This window comes from Coloeus monedula, assembly GCF_965178545.1.
Source record: "Coloeus monedula genome assembly, chromosome: 1".
NCBI classification, from domain to species: domain Eukaryota; kingdom Metazoa; phylum Chordata; class Aves; order Passeriformes; family Corvidae; genus Coloeus; species Coloeus monedula.
This window is the reverse complement of record NC_138781.1, coordinates 23,485,711-23,505,470: the sequence shown is the minus strand read 5'-3', so window position 1 is coordinate 23,505,470 and position 19,760 is coordinate 23,485,711. Positions and strand designations below refer to the sequence as shown.

The window sequence follows — 19,760 nt, the reverse complement described above, 5'->3', positions numbered from 1 at the left end:
CCAACTAAAACCCATCTCTGCTCCAGACATTTTCCTTTTGTACCAAATTAATAGACATGTCATGTCCAGAACCTTTTGTTAGTGCCAACAGGCTTCTGCTTCAATGTGGGCAGTTGCTGTTTGGATTTCTTAGAAGACAAACTCTTTAATGGTAAACTTAATATTGAAAAAAGCAGGCTTAATTTGTAATGCTCTTTGAAATCTGTAAAAACAAATTTCTTACCACTAGAACCTCCATCTCTAGCTTGATATGGTGGAGAACGTGCTAATCCAGAAACTGGGATTCTCTGTATTTAGAAAAGAAAACAATCAAATCTTTAAACAGCCCTTCATCACTCTCAATAAGGGAGTGACTTTGAAGGAGCAGGAAACAATGTGAACCTCTTTGTTCCATTTCCCCTGCAATCAAAGTAATAAAACTGAATATGAGAGAGACGGCATTCCACAGGGTGACCTACACTTGTCCCCATTTCACAGAACAGGACAGGTCCAAGGCAGAAGCACAAGGAAGCACTTGATAGTTGAGCAAACCTGCAAACTTAAATGCTGAGAAACGGGTTCACAATCTCTCCCAGGGCCATGGAAACACTAGAACATTTAAAAGTTTTTTACTGAGCGTGTGGTGGTTCACACTTAACAGATTTTAAATGGGAATTTCTGTACCCAGAGCAAAAGTTTAAACCAAAGTATTTCAGTAATTAAAAAATAAGATACATACTTCTTTGGCTTGTAGAGTTTCTACGACTTCCTTTAAAGTATTACATTCTTCAGTCAATACTTGTACTGCAACAAACTTCTCTCTCTTTAATGCTTCAGACTCAGAGATATGCCTTGTCTCCATGTCCATGATTTCAGCCGCGTGGAGTTCCTGCATTTGGTCGATTTTTTCAGTAAATTCTCTTACAATCTCTGCAATCTCTTCTGAAGAACATCCATTTTGCAAATCAATTTGGATTCCTGCATTTTTAACAAGGACTGGTGAGATTTCCACAGTATTGTCTGTTTGCAGTGAGGAGCTGTTTCCAGTTAGAGTAGACTCACTGGTTGACAGATCACACGATATTTCTGCATCCCTCTTGCTTTCAGTTTTCACCATTTCTTTGTCCTTTCTCAGGTAACTTGCAAGCCTCTCTTCTGCTTGAACCAGGCTCTCTTCGACCTTGCACAGGTCTTCCTGAAGATGTATCAGACTTGCCTCTTTTACCTGTAAATATGGAGAACCTCAAGTGCAATCCTTCCAAACACTTAAAACAGCTAAAATCCAAGCAACCCTCTGAACCATTACAGCTCAATTTAGTCCTATTTTAAAGCAGTTAAGACACATGGTGGCAAATATTATCTCCTAAGAAATACAGCTCTAGGTCCACTGCTGCACTGCAGTAAAACTAAGTACTGTGGCAATGAGTGAATATTTGATCTACAGCATCAGCTCTGTTCCACTCCCAGCAGGCAGTGAGTGGCTGTTTTTCTTGGTAGCATTCTCAGTAAATGATTAAAACCCCCCAAACTATAGCATGCATATTTGAACAGTAAGTCCTGTATAATTATTTGATTTAAATACAATAAGGAACACTCTGGTTCTTACTGCTAGTTCTTGCTGAAGTTTTTCTGCCTTTTCTCTGTAACTGCTCAGCTCTTCCTTAGCAGCAGCTGCCTCTTCTTTCACTTGTTCAAGTTCATTAATAAGCACATTTTCTTTTTGACTTTCCATGATCTTTGCTTCTACCTATATGGCAACACAAAACACGGAAAATGGTAAAGAATCAAGTTTTAACAGCAGTGATCACTTTCACAGAAACTTACAAAGTGAAAAGACCAAAGGAAAAAACAAATGTATGTTATTTGGGTTAACACAGCCTCAAAAGTAAGACTAAGACCATGGGAGAAAAGACTATCCTACAGTTTACTGTAGAGAGAACTGCAACCATAAATTGGGTACATCCCACAGAAACCACAGGGAGGAAGGTAAACAGAGAGTAGGAAATGAGGTCTGATAATATTATCTAACTCACAAGACATTTATGACATTCACTAAATTTGTATTTGGATCAAGGATCTTAGAACCTTTTCTTGACCAGTGCTGGGTTCCATGATTGATGAAACTCTCACATTGAGAGATATCAAGCCCATTTTTGGACTATCAAATATAGTAAATTTTGACTGATGGTTCTAAGTTGAGAGGCAATAAACCACTAGTGCACGGAAATCTGGACAAATCTGGAAAAACTACTTAAGGTGAAATATCTTTGGAACTGAGATGGGAAAACAAGAAAACATAAACCAAGATCAAAACATATATAAATAAACAACCTCCATCCCAAAAAAACCTGTATAGACAAAATGGTATCACTTCCCTTACCATTATGAATACTCTCTTAGACAGCTTTCATGATTTTAATTTTTATCTCTCTGCCTCCACACCATGTAAAAGTGTACTACATTCTATTCTATGTCAAGTCAAATTAAGAATAAGAAATTATATGTCCAAAATTCAAAAGCACCTTACATGCGTGAAAAGGTAAGGCGTTTTTAATGCAAAATGGAAACTGATCATGGGGTTCCCCTAAAATAGCATCCTTCTCTTCTTTGTGACTGTAAGGATAATATAGAAACTGAACTGCTACACACAGCAGAATATTCCTATAGTTATCCTCATTAACAACCATTTCATTCATTATACTTTACATAAAATAACAGGTTTTAGTGAAAACAAGCCAAAAGGAAGTGGCATCTAATTACCTGGTATGTCTGCATTTCTTCTTGTTTAATATATTTCTGAATCTCTCCTTTATGTTTTTCTTGAACCTCTTCTAGCAATTGTTGAAGTTCTAAGAACCTCTCTTCTTTCACTGTAGCTTCCTTTTGTGCAACTTTTACATTTTCTTTTTCTAGCTCCAAGCTACGATTTACCATTGCCAGTTGGTCTTCCATCTCACTAAGCCTCTGTGTTAAGAGTGATAATTTTGATTCTGTCTCATTTTCAGTTCTATCACTCAAACCCTCTGTTTGGGTATTCTTGCTTGCTTCATCCACACATTTTGAAGCTTCCTGAATTTCCTGCACGAATTTTCTCTGCTCTTGAACTGCATTTAGCTGAACCTGACTCACAAGAGCAGCAGCAACCTTCTCCATTAGTGTCTTCTCCAGTTCTAATATCCTCTTTTTAAGTGCTTCTCTTTCAGCTTTGCTTTGCTCTTTCATGTCTTTTATTTCATTGTAGGACTGGCACAGTTCTGAATCTTTTTCTTTAATGCATGCCTGAAGTTCCTGCAGTTGTATCTCCATCTTGCTAATGGTGACTCTTGCACTCTCATCTGAAGTCCTAAGTTGGGACTGATCTAGCAACTCTATCTCCTGACATAAGCCTCCTTCCATTTGTTCAGTTTTCCCATTGCTCCTGTCTTCTGGGTTTGACTTATCACCTTGGACTACTGCACACTTATACTTCTCTGTTATTCTTTCATGCTCTTTTTTTAACATACTTATTTCTTGCTTTAACTGGCTCATTTTTAACTTAGTTTCCTCAAGCTCATTCTTTGTTTGAGATGCCTCTGCATTTATGTTTTCTACTTGCTTTTCCAAAGCTTCCTTTTCTGCCAGAACTGCTTCAAGTATGTGTTTCGGACTGTCAGCATCTTCTTGAAAACCAGCAATGTCTGCTGGTACTCTTTGTTCAATAATTGCCAGCTCCTGCTGAAGCTTATCAATTACATCATTCAACTGCTCTACTTCCTCATCATTCTTTTTCTTCACACGTTCTTGATCGCTTTTCAGACATTCTACCTGGGCTTCAAGCTCCCGTATATGCTCGTTTTGCTCTTCAATAATCTGGGGAAAAAAAGCCCAAACAGAAACACCCAGATAATTTTTGGTCTGGACTTCCCAGAAACAGTTTAATTAAACACTGAAAGACCTTGTAAAAGAAAGTTCTCAGAGAATGTCTTAATGTGATGTCTCTTCTAAAGCTTTATGAGAATTGAGACATCTTCAAACAGGACTGACAAAGTAGCCTGTGACCTTAAAGAAATAAAAAATAGGTATTAAAGCATCAGATGAAGTGGAAAGCATTTGTAACATGGTGGTTTCTAATAAATGAGTAGAAACAAAAAATGGAATGACTGGTGTTGAAAAAAATCTAAGTTTAATAAATAAATTTCTTAGCAAAAGGAATAAAAAGAAGTTATCAGATTACAATAGAATAAGTTTAAAAAAATTCATTAAAACCCTTTTTAAATTGCAGCGGGAGCAAATTTCACTTGAGTGTAGAAGAACGACAAAAAAAATTTCCCTTTACAAAAATAAAATAAAGACAGACCAGATAATAAGTAGTAAGTCTAAGAAACAAAATGGATTTTTTTTAAGTGAGTATTTGGAGATCTGAAGTGAACAGTGCTTCTACAGTGGAAATATAGAAGGCAGAAGAAAGTATGTCAAAAATATTTGGAAATACATAAAATAAAATCAGTTAAGATATCTAAAATAGGTAAGAACTCTAACAGAGTCTTTTAGAATATGAAGAAAACATGCAGAAAAGATGAAAGATGACTAAATTCATTACTCAAATAGCCATGTTTTTTCCTTTATCACTTAATACTTCACTATGCTTAGTTAGTTAAATAGAATAATAAGATGACTTTGTATTAAGCATATGTACAAAAATGAATGTGGCCATATAAATTAGAAAGGCTGGTTTGCCAACCAAGAACTTAATTTCAAAAATCCACAAAAACTAGAGGAAGCTCAAAAACACTAAATAAAATCTGAACAAGTCATAACATCATAAAATGGCTTGGGTTAGAAAGGACCTTAAAGATCATACAATTGCAACTCTGCTCCACAGGCAGAAGAAAGCACAGTGGTCCTGGTGATCGGTATCAACTCAGCATAGAGGTTTCTGTTCTTCAAACTGTAATGGAATAAAGGCCCACAGAACACAAATACAGCAATTAAAAGAAAAGCACTTTGTGGGATGAAGATGTCCAGGGGACTTAGAAAAGGGATTAACCTAAGAATAATCTATTAATTTTAATAATGCTCTCATAATCAAGCAGAGTAATTATTTAATGTCCTGGAAAATAAAACCACGTCAGAGGATGAAATTAAGAAAATTAAACTTCATGTAACAAGAGAAGAACCAATTATTAAAATGAATTTTAACTGAATCCTAGGTGTTTTTCTCAAGGCAAGAACTGTAACTCTATTACTGGGGTCATTGTATAGAGCAGAACTGTTCTGGATTCTTGAAGTATAGTATTTCCTAAATCCAGTTTTCTAAATCCAATTCTAAGTTTTGTCACTGTTTCACTATAACTGAGTTTTGTACATAAAGACTCAGGGAAATTATCCAGCTCAGTCAGAGCCCTATTTTAGTGGATTCAATATGTCCTAGTAGAATGTTAGCCTAAATGTTCTGTCAGCTACCAAGGGATAACAGAAATCCTGTTCTTAACTTGCTTTTGAGTTAAAGCTTATGACTAATAAATGACATTTAAAATAGTCAGATGCAAAATTCAGCCACTGAAAAAATCGATGTGTTTTATCTGTATAAAATCAGAGTAAGCCAAAAGAAGATGAAGCTGATAAAACCAGCTAATTATCTGAAAACCAGATAATTGAAAAATAAGAGAAAGCTACAGGTGCTAAGGCTCAGTAAATAAAAGATAAATCTGCTTCTTTCTGTCTTCCTCTCTATTGCTAATAAAACACACCATTTTTTTTGCACCTCCATGCTTGAAACTGGATAAAAGACGTTTCCAACACTGGTATGAGGACAAAGCATTCACACAAGCTCACGGAGCTCTGTTCAACTGCTAAAAATGCATTAAAATCCAACATTACCCAGCAGGTGTCACTGGAGCGTAACACTAAATGAAGTCATGTGAGGGAAGATGCTAAAATGAATGTTGAGATTGAATTCAGCTACCTACATACTACTAAATATTCAGACGTATCAGAAAAATAAGGAATGAAGAAGAATTTAAAACAAAAACTCAAACAGAAATAAGGCAGAATAATTAAAAAGAAAAGCAAGCAAAAAGCATCTGTCATAAACAAGACTAAAAAAGAAAAAGAGATTAGGTTTAAAGCATTCCTTGAAACTGAAGCATCTGCATTTTTAAATTAAGGCAGCAATAGAAGATAATGCAACTGGTGGGGGACAGAGTGTTTTTTTCCTTCAAAGAGTTAGTAGCACAAAGTAGGACTCTGAAAAGGATTTCAGAAGTGTGTACCTTGTTGTCAGTTGTGACTTCAAGTTGCTTTTGCAGTTTTGCTATTTGTTCATGAAGATGATATATTTCCTGATCCTTTTCTTGCATGATGTGAGCAAGCCTCCCAGCCACTAAATGATGGTCCTTTATGGTGGCATCTTCAGATTTCTGGATAGCTAGTCCTAGTATTTCCATTTCATCCTGCCAAAAAAACCCCAAAACCACGTTACAGTTGTACATAACATTTTCTGCATATTCTTGTATGAGTATTTCAAGTGTAGGAATTAAAATAAACAAATTTCATGGAATGACAAGTAATCATATAAAATTTAAATATTCTGGCAAATTGAACAGTGGAATGCTTGAGAAAGAGAAAGAATTTGCTGTCTTGGCATTTTCAAAGAACTTATTTCTGCAGAGGAAGGAGAATAAATCTTTAGGCTTCTCTGTTACACAGTTACCTTAAATAATTTGTTTTCTTGTTCAAGTTCCTGCAAGTGTGTAGTGGACTCCTTTCGCTGAATTTCTAGCTGCATGTGCAGTTGCTGAACTTCTTCATTTTTATTTTCTAGCTCCTCACGAAACTGCTCCAATTGTTCCTCAAGGTTCGTGACCTATGTTTCCAAACAAAAGGAGAAGGAAAAGGAGTAGGCAGCCATACCAAAAATTAAATGTTATAAATTTCAAGTACAATGTCCACAGTAAATTGGTTTGCTAAGCGCAAACAAAACAATGTGCGCTTGGTGACATTCTGAGTCCTTAAACTGAATGGAATTTTAAACACCACTAAAAAAATCAGTTGAAATCATCACGAAGTTTGCACTAATTGGGCTGAATTTTTATTTCAGAAACACTCTTTCAAGTCATAAATATTAACACAGAACAACAACTATCATGGATCACAGGAGAATTTCAAAGGGATTTGGACTGCTGTCTCTCTAACTGTAAAAAATTTCATCTGTATAGTTCACTAAACTCAACTAAAAGCAAAACCTGACAAAACAACATGTAAATGGAAAGATGGAACTTTTCACAGGAATTTTACCTCCTTTTCTTTTCTGTCCACAGCTTCTCGTTCAGCTTGCAGTTGTACTTCAAGAGGTAACTCTCCCTTTACTATGATGGTGCCAAACTGTTTCCTTTCCTCCACCTTTACATAGGAATAATATTAACAGTTATCAGATTAAAAAAATACACTATTTTGGTCTCAAGAAAATACGAAAGGAGCAAACCCTTGATAAATTTCGACCAAGCAATACCTTTTGCAAGTGGTCAGCACTGATGATTAAGGCTTGTTCCAGTTCTCTTATCCTGCATTCTAGCTTCTCAATTTCTTCATTTCGTTCTTGTACATCTCTCTGAAGTTGCTCCTTGGAGAGCAAAAGCTCACTGCATTTGTCTGTTTTCTCTTTGAGATGATTTGTTAACTGTTCAACCTGGTGACAATATGGCAAAATTATTATATTGTATTACACTTGCAAGGGTTCACTAGCAATGGCAACACCATGCATTTTTGACGGGGAGAAAATATTCCTCTTTTTCTCCCATAAGAAAACTCCTACTCTTTAGGTGAAACAGAATGTCAGGATACTGTGGTACGACATCAACAAATACCAACAGCATTATTTAAGAAGTGGTATGTTCTGTGCTGCATTGCCTGCTCTCTAGAACTGATCTTGTCCTTCTGAAGCCTTCATACTCTGTAGTCAGTCAAAAGCAAGCAGCACAGCATCCCTATGCAGCACACTAAAATGATGCCTTTAACGTCTGTGGATGGAATGTCTTGACCCTATGGTCAAGATGCTATTTGCCTCTGAGGAAAATCATAGCTCTAAAAATCTGTGACAAAATTATTCAAAAGAAGGAGCTGATTTGTGACATACAGAAATATCCTAAAACTCACTGGGTATTTAACATTGAAGAGAATAGCTATACTTAAATGACAAAAGACAGGAAGCTTTGTTTTCTTGCTGTGTTCCTTAAATGGGACCAAACAGATGTCACGGATGTAGTAATTTCACTTTCTATGGGGGACAAAACATCCAAATAAAACATTCTGAATCTCAGCAGGTCAGATGTATGTATCTCAGCAATAACATATTAAAAGATTAACTGAAGTAGCAGACATAGTAATATCTATCAATTTCTAGCTCCATTTCAGAAATTATTAATTGAAATTAAAGATAAGAAAGATGCATAACAAATCCATAGTATGATGTACAGAGTTAAGACCTGAGTAATTGAGCAAGAGACAGGGAAAGTAATATTTGTCCCACTCCAGAAACTGATTTCAGTATTTACAATTAGGAAGTTACGATGTAGCCAAAAGGTAGAAGACTCAAAGCATTTCAAGAGATAGGAGAGAAGAGGACCAGAACATAAAGCTGACTGGATGGTATTATTGACGTTATCCATCCATGAGTAACATCACAGTCTGAAGTGACCTCAGAAAAGTCCTGAGAGAGAAATGGAAAAATGAAAATCAAGTCTAGAGCAGACTCTACGAAGACCCTCCCCGGAATAAGTTGACAAAGCTGAAACAACAGTAAGAAACAAATTATCAACTGAAAATGCTTATGGCATTCCCTCAAAGCAGAAGAGGATTTTAAAAAATGTGCAACTATGAAAAATAGAACAGCGCTCTCAAAAGCATGATAAATAATGAAAATATGCATATTTACAAAGTATTTCAAGGAACACTGTGACATCAAAATATACTATATGTACCACACTTGATAAGATAAATGTAAACGTAATACATTATTGAAAATCCTGTCTATAACTTCTAGCATATCACATTTAACATCACCCATATGTAAATCAGCTGCTGCATCCGTGATGCTTGCAGACATTATCTTGCTGTCTTTCCACTTACTAAAAAATTCTAATGTAAAAATATCAAACATAAATCTCAAAATTTTAATCACAGTTAAAGCTGTCTTTCATTTCACAGCATGCTTTAAATTTCCATTGTAGCATATCTGCCAATTTAAGAGTATACACATACGCGTATATGTACATATAAATCAGGGTGATTTTTACATATAGATTCTGAGCAAATAGGACAATTTTTATTGTGCTATCAAATTTGACCTTTTCTTGGGAGAATTTTTTTTCAATGTGAGAATTTTAATCAGGAATTCATATGCTATCCATGCCACAAATAATAAACAAACACGTCACAAAATGAACCCAAAATGAACATCCTGGATTCAGGAATATTAATTGTGCTAGAGCCACCTCCATCTGTGTAATACGTAAGCAGGAGAGGAATGTGCACACTCTTGGCAACAGAAGGAAATAGATGCAGAATTTCTGTATATGTTTTGTTTAACACGTACACAGCTAATTCCAGACAATTCATTGTTCACAGAGGCTGATGACAACCATATCCCATAGTACTGACTGAACGTCATCTTTCACAAACCTTTGCACTAAAATATATTTAGAAACCCAACGAAACAGTTCTAAACCTGGAAATTCTAAATAAATAAGTACTTTGACACCCACATCTCGCATATAGCAGTTGCATCCTATTACTGTCTGTGGTCCTAAACTATATCCTAGAATCATAGAATGGTTTGGGTTGGAAGGGACCTTAAAGATCACCTAGTTCCAACACACCTGCCACAGGCAGGGACACCTTCTGCTGTTTTATATAATACAGAATACTAAATACTGCTAATATTTAAGAACTGAATTAACAGCAACTGAACTACTCCAGTAAGACCTTTGATTTGAAAATGACAGTCTAACTTAATAGAGGGCATTTTAATACTGAAAATCAAGCAAGAAAATAATGCAAAAGTATCAACCTTGATCAAAAAGCAGCACACAAGAAAACCCACAAAAAATAAAATGTTATTTAATTGACTAACAGTTCATCAAACAAAATCTGCAAAAGCATTATAATAGCATTTACATTATAAAAGCATTTACACTGCTGCCACTTCTTGATTTTCCAGAGTCTAAGAGTTTTCTGTGAGTCCCCTGAGCTGCTGCTCTAGAGTCACTACATTTGTTCCAGTGCCAGCAGACATTCACTGGGGAGGTTCAGGTGTACACAGAGAGTGCTGCAACATCTCAGGTGTTACACCTCAGCAACTCAATTCCCTCAGTGGCGTACCTCTGCTATTAACAGGATGTCAAAAAACTACATAAGAACATGTAAAATTGTTAAAACAGTCTTGAATGCTTCCACAAACTTTTGAGAACAGTGGATTTTCTAAGTTAAGTTATAGGAGAGAGCCTTATTGAAAGTTAAGACGTTTCTGTACGTCTGCTACTAAAACTAAACAGCCTAAAAAAATCCCCAAAACACAGTTCACCACTTTCCTACAACACCTTCAGTCTCAGGGGATTTACTTTCCTGGTTTGCGAATGGATGCAGAGTAGGTACACCATAAAATAGCTTCACTATAATAACTTAACAGCTGTCAACTTGTCATTTATGTTCATTGAATATAAGTAATAAAATGTGTTACCTCTCTGGTTTGATGTTCATTGACAGGCTGACTCCTTTGTGGAACCTTAAGCTGTTGCTCCAGCTTCTGTATCTCTTGCTGGAATACATCTCTCTCATGCTCTCGGTCAATTGCTTGCTCCTGAAAGTTAGGAAATTATGTGGATACACCATTTGATTTAAACCCAATCCAAGTTAAGTATCTTATTACTTCTTAACTTGCATTAATGTGAGCCTGGTAACAGTATGTGAGTATTTTTTAAGGCAGCAGAACCTATTGCAGCTACCATTAACATCTTCATCATTTGGGGCAATAAATCTCATATTTTTTAATAAAAAAATTAGCATAGCAGAGACACATCAAGTAATATTTCACAAAAATGACAAGTCTGTTTCTTCTGTTCCAGATATACTACACAAATGACAGTAAGCAAATATTTAATGATTTCATTCCTAATGTTTGTATTCGATAAATGTAGAATAAACAGAAATTCAAAATAGAAATGAACTCTGTGTTAATACTGATGAAGAGCAATCAGAAAAAAATAATTATAAATTGCTTGAAATACAGAGCTGTCCCAAGTAAGCACCTCCAATTAATTTTCAACTTTTAAAATGTTATTAAATTCTTGGGCTGGAACCTACAGCAGTGCCTATATTTGCTACCATCTGCCTATGTTTGCTCAAAATCTGCAAAAAATTAGCATTTCCCCTTGAATCAAACCTCAGCACCAGTGCTACCAACCCACCTTCATAAAATCTGCCTTTTACCATACTTACATCTAGAAATTTTCTTGTTTTCTCAAGTTGTTTCTCCAAGGCCTGGTTTTGCTGCCTTAAGTCCATTAGTTCTGCATTTTTCTCTTGTTCTAGCTCTATGAAACGATTGACTTGCTCTTCCAAGTCTATTTCCAAGACTTTAACTTGCTTCTGAAGGTCATCATACTCTTTTTCAGCTTGACGTTGTACTTCAATTTTTTCCTTCATTAGCTTTTCTGTTTCCTCCAGTAATTCTGAGTATAATAAAAGCATCACTGCTTTTAGGTATGAACAGTAAGCAATGTTATAAAGCAAAATCGCTCCCCAAGGTATCCATGCTGTAATCTACAGAAGGATGTGAACTGGCTTGGGTTTTTACTATTTTTCTTTCTTTGAAAATATATTTTCTTCTGAGAAATTATCAGGATAATGACTGAAGCAAATTCATATTAAAATTACTATCCTTTAGTTAGTCTTCAAAGGACTGTTACTGAAGTTGTATCAGATCACTTCCTCGTTTAAGTTTTATATCAATTAAGAGGCCATTGTACAATTGAAAAGAAAAGGAAATGCATGGGGTGAAACCACAGCTAGAGTCAGCACAGGAGTTAACAATGATGCACAGAAAACCCAACCCTCTTCTCATCCCCATTGCCAGTAAAATCAATCCACTCCCAGATTTCATTATTTAATGTGATACACACAAATAATTCAGGGGAAATACTGAGAGACTGCTGGGCAGACAGAAAGGAAAATTACTGACCTGCAACTGGAGCTTGCAAAATCAGTGACTGCATGAATGCCCAATTTTGAGTCATCACAAAAAAGCCAGCAAGCACATATATAGGAAAGCCCCAAACCACTCCAAGACTCTTAAGCCACAGCCCACTGAAGTACCTATTAACTAAACGTACGAACCCCTTGAGGTAAAACCCAAACAGCTAAGCGCACTTACTTTTGGAGAATCTTAAAAACAGGACTGATATTTTAACAGAAACAATAAAATTTACTTTCACTAGAGAAGAAAGATCCTTCAGGCACCATCATCTTACATCGTATTTAACCAATTCTCATTTCTAGGTAACCACTATGTATCAATATAATAAAAACTTTAATTATCACAGTGAACGACTTAGCTGTATTTGGAAATAAAAAGCAATAAAAGACTACAAAAATATCTCTCCAATACCATCTAAGTAACTGTAATTCATAGGTGAATAAGATGATGGTTATTGATGAATTTGCTTATGTTTAGAAATCAAAAGAAATGTTGTTAGCAAAACGTTGAACTGAGTATGAAATACAACATCAAAGCTGCAGGCCAGTAAGAAATACAAGTAACGTCAGTAAGCCAAAAGCCCAATAATCCTGATTAACAATGTCAGTACGTGTAAGTCTTCCACCCAGTTACAGATTGGCCATGCAACATACAAACACACCTGCTTGGGAAGCTGCATCGATTGCAGCATCTACTAGGCCTAGGAGAATAGAGAGAGAGAAAACAAAAAAAAGAAGCAAAGTAATTCACATGCCAGCTACAGTTTTCTTGTGGTGCAACAATGTAAGAGAAAATGAAGCCAAAGATAGATGTGGCATTTAATGACAAAGTTGTTGAGATAACTTAGGGAATGTGACAAGTTATTCTGGTATGCATGATATAAGTGCCTACACATACTTATAGAATTGTTTATCCTTACAGCTCTTATACATGAAAATAACTTAAAAATATTTAGAAGCCTAAACCATACCAAAAATAACTAAAGAGGAATCACAGACAAGATCTTCTTTACTACAGAGTAGGAAGCAGCAGGTTGTTCTTACAATTTTGTTGTTACAGAAAACTGCAGGAAATGGCAAATACACAAGATGTGCAATCCATAAAAATAGCAACATTATAAACTGGAATAAACTTCTAGAAATTAAATAAAATGGTAACTTCATCCTGCTATTTACAATGTAAGCACTGCAATCCTTGAAAGATCAGTACTTCTTAAAATACTAGTGTTCTAATTTTCTTCCCCTCTCAAACATGAAACATTAATTTCAGTTATTAGTTTAAGGAAGAATTAAAAGACGTATTTACTTCATGAGGGTAAATGCTTTTTTTGAGTAAGCAGTTAGTTAGATTACATTGACATGGTATATATCTGAAATGTTCACCATCAGGACTGAAAGCTTTCATTACTGGTAGATAAAAGCCTTTCTTTATCATGCAACTTCTGTGCTGTTCTTCCCTGAAAGAGGAATTTATTAGAAAAGTTTATCTTCCTTGCCTACAATAAATACAGCCATCACACGTAGTGCAATCATGTTCTGGTGGGTATGCTTCCTAGTCCATCTTTCTGTTTTGAAAGTATTTAGACAGAATTTATATCCATTGTTGCTATTCCATCTCCAGTGATAATCTAAATAAAAGAAGATCTTTGGAGATAAAGCTTTCTCTGGCTAAAAGAACAACTGTAATTTCTCAACACTTGTAAAAATTCAGTCATTTCTTGTTTAAAAATCAAGAAAGTTATCATGCCAACATTAGGCAACAGGTGTGAAAATACCACATTTGGCCCTATCACATTTTTATTAATGATCACACAGGCAATGGGGAGAAGCCTTTGCCAAGACTAGTTATTATTTTATTTGGAAGTGTAAGAAAATCTCATAGAAAGATCGTGATGAATACATACGCTGCTCTACTGGCCCCGCCTCTGCTCTCATGGCGTCCTTCTGTCTGGAGAGTAATTCCTTTTCTTCCTGGACCTGCTGCTGTTCAGCCTCTAACTCCTGCAATTTGTTACCTGTACACAGCAGCTCTTGCTCAAGATGGTCAATTACATCTATTTTTTCCTGGAGTTGTTTTTCCAGAAACGTTTTCTCATCTGCATAACCATCAATGAGGCCTGTAAAAAACCAGTTTGGAGGCAGATTTAATAGACAATCAAAACCAATTTTTTTCTTGTTGAAGTCACTACCTGTATTCTGACATGCATGCACATGTATGTTGTTTGCTCAACACTTGACAATTTTTACTCCTGTCCTTGCTATCCTTTCATGATAAACAAATTATAGCAAAGACAGCAGAACACCAAATACAGCTCTTAATTTTCACTCCGCACAAAACCTCTGGAGCAAACAGCAACTCCAAAGCCAAGGAAAAATACATATGTAATAAACACAGGAGAAATAAGAAATTTAAATAAATTCAGTATAAAACACTACATATCTAGTCCTGAATCAGTATTAAAATGGATTTTACCCTATCTTGAGAATGTAGAAAAGCTAAAGATATTTCCATTTGTTAACAATGTAGACCCATCTTTTTTTCCATATTTGAATTCACAGAGAATACAGACATTTAGGACTGGATATTGAAACAGAAAATACTGAACGAGTAACATCATTTATAACATTTCAAAACCTTGAGACAGTACAAACTCCAGTGGTTATTCCCACCATATCAGATACTGTTCACAATGAGTACTTAACAGATTTGAAGTTGAGAGGGCATTCCCAGGTTAAATGGAATGCACATTCCCACAAAAAAGTTATGAACAATGAAGTCTGTTAAAATCACACATCGTGGTATTTACTTCTGCCAACTTTTTTTTGAGATGTAATGAAAATTTTCAGAGTTCAGTGAACAAATTTGCATTAGCTTTTCTATCATATCAGATAAGTCGTATCTGACACCACTAAAACACAAGAGGTTTGAAAATGTCTCAGCTACAGCATTTTTTGTGATAAGAAAGAAATGATCATAAATGACAAATTTTATCTCAAGAGAAGACAGAGTACCATCAGATGTATAATGAACTAAGACATTGTTCTGCATACCTACCTAAGAAATTTAATAAAAGAATGTAGATTTCTTTGTCAGAGTGTGCTCACAACTCACTTCAATGGGCAGAAATGAAATCAAAAGCCTTCTATGACATCTTTGTTTCATTATATCAACATCAACAAAAAAAGGTGCCAGTCATTTAGAAGTGCATTAATTTCAAATGCACCTAACTTACAACTGTGCAATATATTTATCAAAGGCTAAAACTAACATCTAATTCTGTCTCTTATATTCTAGAACTGTTCATGAACCAAATCAATACAGCCATTCCATCCTAATATATTAGGCCTTTTTACTTTATTATTGAAGATTTGTGAATAAAATTTCTATCAAGACAAAATACTATCCTCCAAAAAAAGCAGCTGCCTACATTCTGAAATTCTTCAATACTAAAAATTTTGTAAGTCCATCTGTGTCAGAATATAAATTCTTAGGTCATTTATATCTTGTGGAAGAGTTCTTCGTATTTTTGCATGTTTAGATGTGTTCCAAACAATTTTTTTCACTCTTAATTTAATCTTGGGGAAAAAAAAAGTAGTAATGCCTATTTTAGATTTGAATCTATTCCTTCTGAAATAAATTTTCATCCTTTCTGGCTTTGCTAAAGCTACTGAAATGTTGTAGCCAGTACTGCTGCTGCTGACACACAACATCTATGCTGTATGAACTGACAGGCGACCAAGTGTCCCTCACACCACATTTTAGACACATGGCTTAGAAACCTGCACTGCTTTTCAGCTTATGTGTGTCCCAGCTATTAATAGCATGTGAAATCATGATGGATTATCTGTCTGTGTAAGAAGTGTGAGCCTGGCAGGGTAGCATTCTCCAGGAGTAACATTTGGCTATCAAACTTCACTCTATGCTCCCACTTTGCAACAGAGAAGTCTGCTGAGCTTCAAGACTATCAAAAATACCTTTCTGCTTACTACTACAGAGATCCTACCTACAGAGCAGGTGTTTTTTGCATCTTTTCCAGATGCTAATCACAGATAATGATAGACATGTTGGGTGGCTACAAAACATTGAGCTATCAAAACAAGAGAACAAACAGTGTCTGTCAGATTTGAACATATTTTCCTGATATCAGAATAGATTATTAGATTTGTAAGACCCTACAATTTTTAATTGTTTCCTTAATGCAGTTGCAAATACACTTTTTAAAAGATCACTTCAAACAGCACAAACTGAAACATATCACCACCATATCATCACATTCAGAGTAAAGGCTCTGTGTCAAGGTCATGAGGCAGCAGGCACAAACTGAAATATGGGAAACTGCACTTCAACATGTGAAAATAAGTTTGGGGTGTTTTTCCTTTCCCCTCACTGACGCTGGTCGAACACAGGAACGTGCTCCAGTGGTCAAACACTGGAATAGCCACTCAGAGAGGTGGTGGACATTCAAAACTTGACTGAACACAGCCCTAGGCAAGCTGCTCTACCTGATCTTGCTTTGAGCAAGGGGCTGGAATAGTTGATCTCCAGAGGTGCCTTCCAGCCTCAACTATTTATGATTTTAAGTTGTTAACATTTAAGCTTGTCTGCATAAACAAACATGTTATGATGGAATAAATTAATTTTGAGGATCCAAGCACACATACAACCTATTATTTTTAATACTGTCATTATTTTTAATATTGTCAAAACTGGAAAACAGAATTAGAGTGTGGTTGATGTTGGTAGGGACCTCCAGAGGTCATCATGTCCATAACTATCCAGAAGGCTGATAACATTCTAAAACTTGCAAAGAAATGGATAAAATTTGCAATTTCTTTACCAATTAATAAGTAAGTAGGTGCAAAGTCCAACAACTTGTAAAAAAAGCTACTCACCTTCAGCTTTACTAAGTTCCAAAGCCAACTGCTCTCTGGCTTTGGTTTCCTCATTAAGACGTTCTTGTAGCTCTTCCTGATACCTGATAAATTCTGTGGCCTCTTGTTGCTTCTTGAAGGACTCTCGCATGAGTTCTGTCTGAGTAATTTTAGCATGTTCAAGCTATCACAGGAAAAAAAAATTACAGAAATTAGATAAACACCTATTCTATCATTCCTATTTAATTAACAGTTGCTTCACAGAGTGATGGGAAGTCTCACATAACTTCACTAGACATTTGATATTTGGTAACATTTGATAAAATCTTTATTGAACACTCATTTGCAGAGTACAAGATGAAGACTGACTTACAAAAGTCTAAGCAAACAGGCTTTGTCAGTATAGTGAACTCCATGAGCCACCTGGCTAAATCCGTGTCTTTGTTCCGGTAATTCCTGATTTATGAGCTTACACTAGATTCACCTTTGTTTAGACAACGTTTTGCACTAAATACGGGTAAGTTACCACCCACCATACACTTACAATGGCTTAAAAACATTGTATAAAACTGGCAGAAACCTTATTATGAATTGACTCAAGTGGTGCTTCTCCTCTTTTTCTCCTTAACATAAAGATAGATGAGAACACCAGGAAAATGTGAATTTTCATAGTATTGCACATTTTAACCAACAAGGGAGTAAAGCAGTGCTTCTTCCAACAGCGTCAACCCACCAGAATTACTAAGGATTTTTAAAATTCTTCTCCCCTTCTCTGGTGGGTTAATATTTAACATGTTAATGTTTAATACAGATGCAGAACAGTCTCACTGTGCCACTATCCTGGAGTACTGGAAAACCATGTCACATAGAACTGCATATTTACAGTTTAGACATACCCAAAATGATAAATTCAAAACTAAATAAATTAGAATTATAAAAGTAAAATAGTGCATAAAGACAAAACATTTTTAGAAGTTTTGATTACATAAAATGTCCATTTAAGATAACATCAAACTGAAATCAATTACTAAAATCTTTACCTCTCAACTACTAACATTTATAGTCTACAGCCACCTCTCTGAGGGACACAAACACAAATTGTTAGAGCTGAACTATGCATGAGTTCTTTGTGTGGCTTGTATTCAAAATAAGACAATTTATTTTGAATAAGAACAATGTCAGAAAATGAAATAACACATCTTCTGCTCCTTTGGTTTCCTGGTTGTTTTTTTTTTACTTTTTAATATTCTGGTTATTGGCAGATATTTGAAAGAGAACAACATCTACAGTTTCTATAAAATATTCCACCTCTCAAAAAAAAAAAAAAAGCTTTCACACGAAGTCCCACTAAGATCATGAATATGAGGAGTTTGCTTTAAAAGCTCAGAAAAATGGGTTAAGGAACATTAAATAGAATAGTGCACACAAAATTATCCACTTACACTTTGAAAAGAAGGTCTGAATAATCAATACATTCTCTTTTATAGACTGAATTTAAATACTCAATTTCTTTTCTACAGCATTCCTTTTTAGATAGACATCATTAACGTGTTCATGTTATTTATTTATTCTGCCAGGGGTTAAAGAAAGGTCTAAATACTGCAACTATCTATACTGATTTGAGATATTTTTAAAAATCACTGAGCACGCTGATGGTAGCCTTGTACTTTCAAGTGTTTAATGAAAGACCTATCTCAGATAAAAGGGAAACATATGATAGATTCACTGTACAGAGACAACCGTAAAAGTGGCTTCCTGAAATGCATGAAATATTCCAGTTAAAACTCAGAATAAAAATTACTCTCTAGCTTTTTTCAGTAATAACAACTCGAAGTATTGTTAAAAATATCACAGGGCAAAACAAAAAAGAAGTACAAACACAAACATGATTTTTTAAGATCAACAGTTTCTCCACGGGATCACTGGAAGCAATTCTCCAGCTCATGCTAGTTACTGTTACTAGTTAGTGCACCAAAGCTAAAAAGGAGCAACTTTGACTGCAGTCTCTCCCCCAGTGTGAATTATTCTCAGAGAGAAAAATGAAATGGAGTAAGTAACACTGAAGTGCTTTAAAAGGAGATCTCAAATATCTGGAATTTAACATATTTCTGTCATTGTTAAATTTCTTGTGTTAGAAATGATCAATTGTATAACTGAGGCTTTTTCAGTGCCCACTGAAAAGTGACTAGGAAAAGGGCCTATCAGCAGTACATAATAATTTTAACAGTAGAGACAATTTTATATCATTTTTCATTGCATTCTTTTCTATTTAAGCTTAATTTCTTTTAAAAACTTGTATACTTACTGAATAGGGAGGTGTAGGCAAGGAGATTTTAGAGACAACTTTTAAAATGTGCCCGTTTTTTTTGTGGCTGAAGTGAAAAATTGAAGTATTTACAACTACAGAATTATTCTCATCCAAATGTTCGGTGAAAGGAAAAGGATATGGTAAAGGCACACGAGATTCAACCTCATATGTATCTTCTTCTTGGCCTTCAGTCCACAAACCACTGAACAGATTAGACGCCCAGTAGGTGCGGTAAGAATCCATTCCAGAAAATATTGCTCTTGCTGTCTTCTCAACCGTCCCGTGGGTATTTTGCACTAGCTGGGCTGGCTTTAGAAATTTCTGACAGGAATTTGTAACAGAACACGTGCATTTAACACATACCAGCACAGTC

At 35.4% G+C, this 19,760-nt stretch overlaps 1 protein-coding gene across 6 annotated transcripts in view; it reads right to left on the bottom strand.

Moving 5' to 3' along the window:
• Window positions 1-19,760, bottom strand: part of AKAP9 (A-kinase anchoring protein 9) — a 105,544-nt gene that overhangs the window by 16,686 nt on the left and 69,098 nt on the right. For 4 of the 6 annotated variants that reach the window (XM_082297724.1, XM_082297727.1, XM_082297723.1 and 1 more), the window contains 13 exons: window positions 17,101-17,263; window positions 14,112-14,324; window positions 12,870-12,908; window positions 11,452-11,684; window positions 10,694-10,813; window positions 7,469-7,645; window positions 7,255-7,359; window positions 6,671-6,823; window positions 6,231-6,410; window positions 2,740-3,828; window positions 1,586-1,726; window positions 719-1,204; window positions 224-287 (listed from right to left, as the gene is read on the bottom strand). In XM_082297724.1, coding sequence (XP_082153850.1) covers window positions 224-287; window positions 719-1,204; window positions 1,586-1,726; window positions 2,740-3,828; window positions 6,231-6,410; window positions 6,671-6,823; window positions 7,255-7,359; window positions 7,469-7,645; window positions 10,694-10,813; window positions 11,452-11,684; window positions 12,870-12,908; window positions 14,112-14,324; window positions 17,101-17,263 — 3,163 coding nt within the window. The remainder of the gene's footprint in view (window positions 1-223; window positions 288-718; window positions 1,205-1,585; window positions 1,727-2,739; window positions 3,829-6,230; window positions 6,411-6,670; window positions 6,824-7,254; window positions 7,360-7,468; window positions 7,646-10,693; window positions 10,814-11,451; window positions 11,685-12,869; window positions 12,909-14,111; window positions 14,325-17,100; window positions 17,264-19,760) is intronic. The other 2 variants (XM_082297726.1, XM_082297728.1) reach the window with 2 other exon arrangements.